At 36.8% G+C, this 8,736-nt stretch overlaps 1 protein-coding gene across 1 annotated transcript; it reads right to left on the reverse strand.

The window, feature by feature from the left end:
- Window positions 1-508: 508 nt before the first annotated feature.
- Window positions 509-7,492, reverse strand: CXCL9 (C-X-C motif chemokine ligand 9). Its single transcript, XM_036022376.1, has 4 exons — window positions 7,352-7,492; window positions 5,609-5,732; window positions 4,074-4,158; window positions 509-2,718 (listed from the first exon to the last, which is right to left on the reverse strand). The coding sequence occupies exons 1-4, from the start codon at window positions 7,485-7,487 to the stop codon at window positions 2,650-2,652; spliced, it is 414 nt and encodes a 137-aa protein (XP_035878269.1). The 5' UTR covers window positions 7,488-7,492; the 3' UTR covers window positions 509-2,649.
- Between the last annotated feature and the right edge of the window lie 1,244 nt (window positions 7,493-8,736).

Below are 8,736 nucleotides of genomic sequence, written 5' to 3' on the forward strand. Positions count from 1 at the left end.
TGCATACCTCCAGCCCAAATTTCCTGCACTCTTATGCTTAAATCTCCACCATAATTACTTAAGGTCTTATAATATTTGAACATTTATACTTTTAGAATATGTAAAAGAGGACATTTTTTGTTTGTTCCCTGGGTATATATCTCATTGTATTAGAATTATCCTTCTGAATTAGAAAATAAATTTCATGCCACATAAACACTTATAACTCAATGTTGTTATAAGGCATTGCTTTCACATTTTCCATAGACTTTTTTTCTGTCCCCAAAGAGTCTTTTAAAGGGCTTCTATGTCAGATGGGAGTAAAGGACAGAAAACTGTACTTGGACAATGATGAAAATAAAATTAAAAAATAAAATAAACGGCTTCTATGTCCTTATCTTAATTACACCTTATTTGAGATGAAAGCAAATGAATAAAGACATGTGAGAATTACTGTTAAGCATGTCATAGTTGAGGTATGTGTTCAAGACAATAAAAAAGTCAAGATTTGTTTTCTGCATAATGATTTATTTATTGATTCTACCGTCTTAACAAAAACTATTTCAGAGTACAAGGTATATATGGTACTACTGCTTTGAACTTAATTATTTGCTTAGTGAGTATACATATATAGATGGTGAATGATTATCATTTATATATATGTCATAATATGTGGTTTCTGGTTATGAGCTATATACACTGTCCACTTTACCTGTGACATGCATGGTAACTGGGTCATAGACTCTCCAATTAGGGGCCATTTAAATTTTTCAGGGAAGTTACATGAAAGAAGCTAGAGTTTCAGGATGAGCTAAGACGCTGTATGGGCAGGATCACCACTGGCCAGCACTGAAAATCATCTGCAGTGTAAGGAGTAACAAAACTTGGGAAAGTAGGTATATGTTTAAATTCTGACCAAAGACTTCCTGTCCTACACAGTTCACTGAAGCTCCTCTTAAAGAGTCTCTGAGCCCTGTAGAGGTTAAATGGATACCAGCCATGTCTCCACTAACAGGATGTGTTGCTCCCTCTAGCTCTTGGTATCTTAAAACCTCCTTTCTTCATGAGACCTGGTGAGGTCATCGATAATCACTATACTTTACAAACTCTGGAAAAAGTTTAAAGACGTTTAAGGACAATGATATCCATATTTACCTACAATGAGTTTTCAAAAGGATGTTGGTGGCTTTCTTGTCAGATCATGGAAAACTGAGGCTTGTCAGGAATGGTGCTGAAGGAAGCCTTGTAGAGGGTGGGGGGAAAGGAAGGACACTGGTTGATTTCTAAAGCCCTTAGGAAGAGTCTCACTGTAAGATTCTATCATTCTAGCTTCCTTGTATATTTTATGCAAACACTTCAGAATATCCACAAATATTTAAACATTTCCTTCTAATCTGCTGAAGAGGACAAATTACATCCTGTTGTAATAAGACAAGGATATTGCATCATCCCCGGGGGCTGCAGGGACAGAGGTGGGAAGATAATGACTAAAAGAAGTTACCAGGGATTAATCAATATCGAGTAGCCAACAGATGGCCAGCTCCTGCTCTGAAAGATGGTCTGGTTGTCCTCCAACTTGTAACATCTGCAACTAGGAAATTATTCAAAACCTGGTTCTACAGTATATGAGGCACAGTGGCAGTTTCAGGGAAATAAAGTGTGGCCCCTATCCTTAAGGAGCTGACAATCTGGTTGGAGAGCTAGATTAACACAAAAAACAATTCGAAATAATTAAGAGCACAAGTGAAATAAGAGTTTTAAGATAATCCAAGTGCCCGGGAGGTTTCATTTAAGAGTCAGGACCGAACTGAATCTTGAAGCCTGGGTCAAGTGAAGATGAGTGCTGAGAAGACAGCAGGCCTGTGGGGTGTTGGGGAAAGAATGAGAGCTGCGACCCAGGTCAGCAAGATTATGGCCTGCATGGCAGAGGAGGTAGGCACTGAACTGTGGTAGAACAGGGAGGAACTGGCTTGACTGAGGCAAAAGGGAACAACAGAAATAACGTGGTCAGCCTGGGCAGGCAAGATGGAGTCACATGGCCTCAAGAGCGAGATAGAAGACTGTGAACGTGAAGTGCTAGTGCTCACCAGTGGTGGTCCCCAGAAAAAAAGAAACAGCATTTATCTCTCAGATACATTGCATGTGAGGCCTGTAGGCTGATTCAAATACAGGTACCAATGGCCAGGGCAGCTCGGCGAGGTCCAGCTCAATTCCAAACTGCTTGGCTTATCACCATGCTAACAAGCTGGGCTTGCTGGCCTGCCTCAGAATACTCTCTGCAGACTGCAGGCTGTCTTGGAAGCATAGGGCTGCTGTCCCAGCAGCTGTTGAGTGTTGGATGTGTTTGTGTGGGAATTGTCCACATGTGGGTGTTACTAAGATCATGGTCTTAAGCGTGATGAAATTCAGCTGGTTGTAGGCGGAAGAATAAAGACAAACAATAACCTCCAGCAATTCTTAACATCGGGATTTTAAAAGCCACTTTCTAGCTTTAATTACAATTTTATCATGATGCTTTAAAATTTTTAGACAGATAAGCAAGCTTATGGATTAAGGGGCCATCCTCTATTGGAATTATTTCAGTATAATGAAAAAGAACTTTTTTAACACAAAATGCTTGTTGGTAAAGTGGTTGCTTATGTAGTCTTCTTTGGAGGACATTGAGGTCTTTTAACTTTTTTGAAATTTCCTGCTTTTTTTGATGTTTTTCTCTTTCTTTTGCTTTTTCTTTTGGCTGGCCTGCAAAGAGAGGAGGAAAAAAGGGCAATATTTCTTCATCTTACCGTTTTTCCTTTCTTATACGATATTTGAACTCTCCAGATTGTGGTCCTTCTTTATCCTCAGAACCACATTAAAGTCGCTCCACTCTCGAAGGGGCTCCTCTTGAGGTTCTCTTCTTTACCCACTTTGAGGAGGAGGTGAAGTCCTCCAATTGGTCTTCTTTTGCCCACTCTCCTAGTTTATTACTACCCTCACTCCAACCTTGCTTATGGCCTAACTGTCCCAAGTACAACCTTCTGAGGTTAGTACTATTATCATCCACTTTTCTCTTATGGGGAGACTGAGGCTTGGAGAGGGTGACTTGACCAAAGTTGCATAGCTAGTATTTTGCAGTACCACTAGCCTGTCAGACTCCGGAAGCCACACTCCGCGCTACATATTCTGTGGCCCTCTTCAAACATAACACCTCAGAGTGTCATACAGTATTCTTTCCACTTGGTCCCGGTCTACCTTTTAACCTCAATCTCTTAATTCCTCCCCTACAAACTCCATATAAACCCGAGGTTCCCTGAACATGGAAAGCTGTCTCATGATTTTATTCTTTCTTTCATGATATCCTTACCCTCCTGGTGAACTACTTAACCTTCAAGACCCAAATCAAATGTTACCTGATATAAAAACTCTTCCTTAATAGTTTCTCCTTGTCCCTTTCTCCAGCAAAATTAATTACTCCTTCTTCTATAATCTTCAAGATTCTTGTATATATTTTTATTTTATATTTCACACACTGTGCTTTAATCTCTTATTTAATATATATTTAATATATAATATATATTTAGAGACAGAGATAAAATAAATAAATATATATATTTATATATAATCTAGAGAGAGAGAGAGAGATTTGTTGTTCCACCTAGTTATGCATTCATTGGTTGATTCTTGTGTGTGCCCTAACTGGGGATCAAACCCATAACCTTGGCATATTGGGTTGATGCTTCAACAACGGAGACACCTGGCCAAGGCCACATTGCACTTTAATTTATCATTAGAATATTTGCTACAATAGGAAAGTATATATCTTATTACCTTTCTATCCTCAGTAGACTACTGTTCAATTCAATACATATTTATTGTGTTGAGTAAGAAAGATAAGCTACCTACCCTCATGGAACCTACATTCTAGTGGCGTGATAGACAAGAGACACTCTCTGTAGGAATATAACTATACCTCAAGTGAAGACATCATTCTAGAGACAAAATAGGAGCACAATAATATAAATTTTTAAAATGTACCTTTAAAAGAACTACACAGACTCTTTGTCTTCCAGTTAATTTTTAAGAGAAAGAACATTTTGTTCCTACATTTTACCAACCTGTTTCTCCCACTCTTTAATCAATTTTTTCACATTTCTTGAATTTGGGTTTAGACACATTTGCTTCCCATCCTTCATTGTAGCACTGCCAAAGAAATAGCAACAAGATATCTTAAAAATTTTTTAATAGTTTAAGTGCTTCCCCAATTAGAGTGTACTTACAGCTTTACTATAAGTATCTGAGACTTCCAGTCTTTTTTCCTGCCTTTTCTTTTCTTTTTATTATTGACAATAATTACAGATGTTCCCCATTTCCCTCCACCTTTACCCACCTCTACCCAGCCCCCACCCCCCACCTCCCCTGGACTTCCCCACACTATTGTCTGTCCACGAGCTAGGCATATATATTCTTTGACTAATCCCTCCACCTGCCCTTTCATTTTCTAAATGAGTGAGGGGACACAGATAAATTTCTAGGATAGTATATAACCATAAATTTTTAAAATCCAACAGGTATATGCAATGGGAGAAATTCATATCTAAAGATGATATTGGTTCTTTTGTTCTGGAAATAGCTATTTATGCTTAACTGAAGAAGCAAAATAAAATACCTACTTTTTTTTCCAAAACAATAAAAATCAGCATGAATTTTGCCAAATTTTCTAATGAAACTACTTAAAACATAATAAAATGTTGTTTTAAAACAAGGTTAACAGACTGGTTGGATTTTTTAAGTCACACAGCACACTCTCCAGGAATAATATAAAGATTGTTTTCTTTAGTTTTTCAGCACACTCTGAGACTAAGAGTAGCCATTCTCCATATCATCCTTGATTTAGGCTTTGAAAGACTTAAAGTATGCACATACTTTAACAAGAAATTCTGCTCTCTAGAAAGGCATTATTATTAGGAAAGAGTTTAAGACACAATATTGCCATAATGAGTTTAATTTCAATAGCAAAAAACTGGAAGTAACCTACATTTGGGCATTGATCATACAGATTATGGTACATCCATATGCTGGAATATAATTTGGCCACTACAAATGATATTATTAGAAAAAGATGATATTATTACAGAAGATTTACTGACATGAAGAAATGTTCATGATATAGTGTTAGTGAAAAAACTGATTACAAATAGTATGTAGTTTATGATTTTATTTGTGTACATACATTGTATTTATATATATATATATATATATATACACACACACACACACTTTGTGTTTATTCACAAACACAAAGCAAATGTGAGAGATCTGGAAAACTACATATCAAGGAGTTAACAGTATTTGTCACTGGATGAAAGAATTATAAATATTTATTTTCTTCTTTTGGGTTATTTTCATTAAACGTTTTCTACAATGAACATGTATTATTTTTGTAATATGTAAACATTTGTTCTTAATCTCTTACCCGCAATTACTTAGTTTTTTTTTTTTTTTTTTAATAAGGAAGTAGGTCAGATTTACAGAGAAGCAACCATCTGAGTTTTAAGTGTCTGTATGAACAAGCATTCTGAGGGTAACAATCACAATCAATTTAATGTTTCTGCCAATATGATGCATGCATGTTGGATGAAATTTTACTTACATGATTTCAGTGTTATCACAAGAAGGGCTTGGGGGAAACTGTTGAAGGTCCTTTAAGGATTTTAAGTGGATCATCCCTTGTTTTGTGTCGATGCAGGAACAGCGTCTGGTCCTTATTGGAGATCCTAAGGGAAAGAGAATGGGTAGCACACACTGGTGTAGGGCAATGTCTCAACTTCGGTGATCCACAAAAATGACGTATTTGACTTATTCATGGTTATTACTATCATTTAGTGTCTAATAAACATGGCCACAAACTTTTGAAGTAAGTATTACCTCCACGATATAGACAAAAAGCTAAAGTTCAAATAAGTTAAGAACAAAGTTATTCAGCTTTTAGGGGGCAGATACAGACTTTGAGTCCGATGGCATTGCTCTTAACTACCACATTATACAACTTCAGGAAAAAAGATGTTCACAATATTTAAGAAATGCCTATCGCAGGCCAGGCACACAGATACCTAATTCATGTGTGCTATATGGAACACAGTTTCCTAAGCATTTCCCAAAGCCATGTACTATGTGCCCTTAGTAGAATACAGTTGGTGTTGGTTTGGACAGAAAGCTCTATGTATAATAACCAGTTATCACGACCATCATAATCCTCCCCACTGCCTCGCTTTTTAATAGTACTTTAAACTTTTGGAAATTCTTTAAAATACACTATCTTCATTCCTTTTTTAAAATAGATTTGACAGACAGACAGAGAAAGACAGGAAGGGAGGGAGAGAGAGAAAGAGAGAAAGAGAAAGAGAAAGAAAGAAAGAAAGAAAGAAAGAAGGAAAGAAAGAAAGAAAGAAAGAAAGAAAGAAAGAAAGAAAGAAAAAGGAAAAGAAAGAAAGGAAAAGAAATAAATTTGTTATTACATTTATTTATGTACTCATTGGCTGATTCTTGTATGTCCCCTGATCAGGGATCAATCCTGCAACCTTGGCCCATTGAGATGATGCTCTAACCAATTAAGCTACCCAGCTAGGACTCTCTTCATTTCTTAATTCTTTTTTTTAATTTTTAAAAATATGTTTATTAATTTAATAGAGAGAGAAACATTGATGTGAGAGAGAAACATTGATCGGTTGTCTCTTACACACACCCCAACCAGCACCCTGGCTGGCGCTGTGACTGGGGATAGAACCCACAACCTAGGTATCTGCCCTGACCAGGAATAAAACCCCCAACCTTTTGGTATACAGGACAACATTCCAACCAACTGAGCCATACCAGCAAGGGTTTAATTTCTTCTTCATATATACATATATGAAATAGATAAGAATTATATAATAGTAAGAATTATATATAAATTATTATTTATAAATATATACATATTTACTCAGTGCTTACTATATGCCATACATCATGAGCTAGGTAGAAAAACCATAACTATAAAATCTCCATTTTACAGCTGATGGAATTTAAATCTAGAAAAGTTCACTAATTCGTTCAAAGTAACAAAGATAGATAGTAAACAGATTAGGAAATTTTTTCTGATTATTGGATCTTTAATTGGTTAAGTACAGACACTCACAACATGCCAGGAATTCACACACTAAGACTGAGATTTTTTAAATTTGGAAAGTCTAAGATATGAACTTTGTATAATATATAACAACACTGAGAAGCTTTTATGAGTGACTCATGTCACTTGCTGATGCAAAAAAGCAATCACCTCTACTATGCAAATCAAGAGGCTTTTATAGCAGTTTAAATCTCTGACTTTACTAACCTAATGTAACTCAGAACTCACCTTGAACTCCAATCAGAATCAGGAAGGTGAAACCCAAAAGCAGAAGAGCACCACTTTTCTTCATGGTGGTAGAAGGAAGTTCTACTGAGTCAGTCCTCGATTGGATTTCGAGCCTGAGAAATTCTTTAGAGAACATGCTCTTGGGAATCATATTTATTTAGGAAATACTTTTCCCTCCTAAACTCTGATTGGCTGGTATTCATAGCTGATTTATGCTGATTGAAACAGTTCTGCTGGGGGAAACCCTACTCTCAGATCCAAGGGAATTTCTGCATGCTTTACTTCCATTTCACATAAATGGATGGCTTATAGTAAGGGATGTGAAACTAGTTATCACTGGCAGCCTCAGTATACACACAGCTGCTCACCTGGGCGAAGAATAGGTTATATAATGACTACAACAATATTAAAAAACAAGAGTTGGAGATGTGTTTTCCAGATGGGAAATACCAAAGTCCAGATAAGTAATGCACTTTTCAAATTTCCTTACTATTTACATAATGCATGGCTTTATTTCTGTTTTCTTAATCTACTGTGATAAATTAAAAGGCATCTTAATTCTTCCAGGACCAGATCATTTTTTACCGTGGTAAGCTCATTTTGTTATTTATGCCATTTATGCTAGTTAATTATTATTACTATTATTATTAGAGTAGTAGTACATTTTATTGGTTATGCTATTACAGTTGTCCCATTTTTTTCTCCTCTTTATCACCCTCTGCACCGCAACCCTGATGGGTTAAAGAAATATTAAGAACCCCCCCCCCCCCCATTTATGCCTGAGCCGTGAACTTTTATTGTAAGAATGAAATATAGGTGTGCTGTCTTTCAGGGAGAACTAGCCCTTCTCAATGGAAAACTAAGCACCATTAATTTTTAACTCAGTAGCTGTAAACTCTGATCGTTCCCTTGGGGAAGAACTGGCTATTCTCCTGAAGGGAACAGTTAGTCAATCAAGTCATGAAAGGTCCTTGGCATGTAGCCAATTCTGTCTGAAACATATTTAACCAGACCCCCCAAAGTGAGACTTTGGAATCCCACCTGAGAGAAGGATGCTTTGCTTAGAACTTTCCCCAGACAAACCCTGAATGCTGCTGTCTCCAGGATTCCCTAGTGTCTGTACTCAGGTGTTGGTGATTTCCTGTCTGGTGATGTATGCTCTTGATTCTTGCTTTTTCTTTGCTCTTGCTTAATAAGTTGCTTAACTATTCACCTTTGACTTGGGGTTTTTATTGTCTGCTAATCCAAACCTCCAAATTAAGTGGCCATGATCTCATATGTGCCCCTTAAAAGCACAACCCCCTTCATCCTCTGGCACCCCCCGCCTTAGTTCATATGCATATGTCATACATATATGTTCTTTGGCTTCTCCATTTCCTATACTA

The sequence above is a fragment of the Phyllostomus discolor genome, chromosome 1 (assembly GCF_004126475.2).
Source record: "Phyllostomus discolor isolate MPI-MPIP mPhyDis1 chromosome 1, mPhyDis1.pri.v3, whole genome shotgun sequence".
In the NCBI taxonomy this organism is placed as follows: Eukaryota; Metazoa; Chordata; class Mammalia; order Chiroptera; family Phyllostomidae; genus Phyllostomus; species Phyllostomus discolor.

Coding starts and splice junctions, on each gene's coding strand:
- CXCL9 (XM_036022376.1), bottom strand. CDS start 7,487: ATGTTCTCTAAAGAATTTCTCAGGCTCGAAATCCAATCGAGGACTGAC. Junction 5,733..7,351: donor GATTCTGATTGGAGTTCAAG/GTGAGTTCTGAG, acceptor TCTTTCCCTTAG/GATCTCCAATAAGGACCAGA. Junction 4,159..5,608: donor TGTGATAACACTGAAATCAT/GTAAGTAAAATT, acceptor TTTCTTTGGCAG/TGCTACAATGAAGGATGGGA.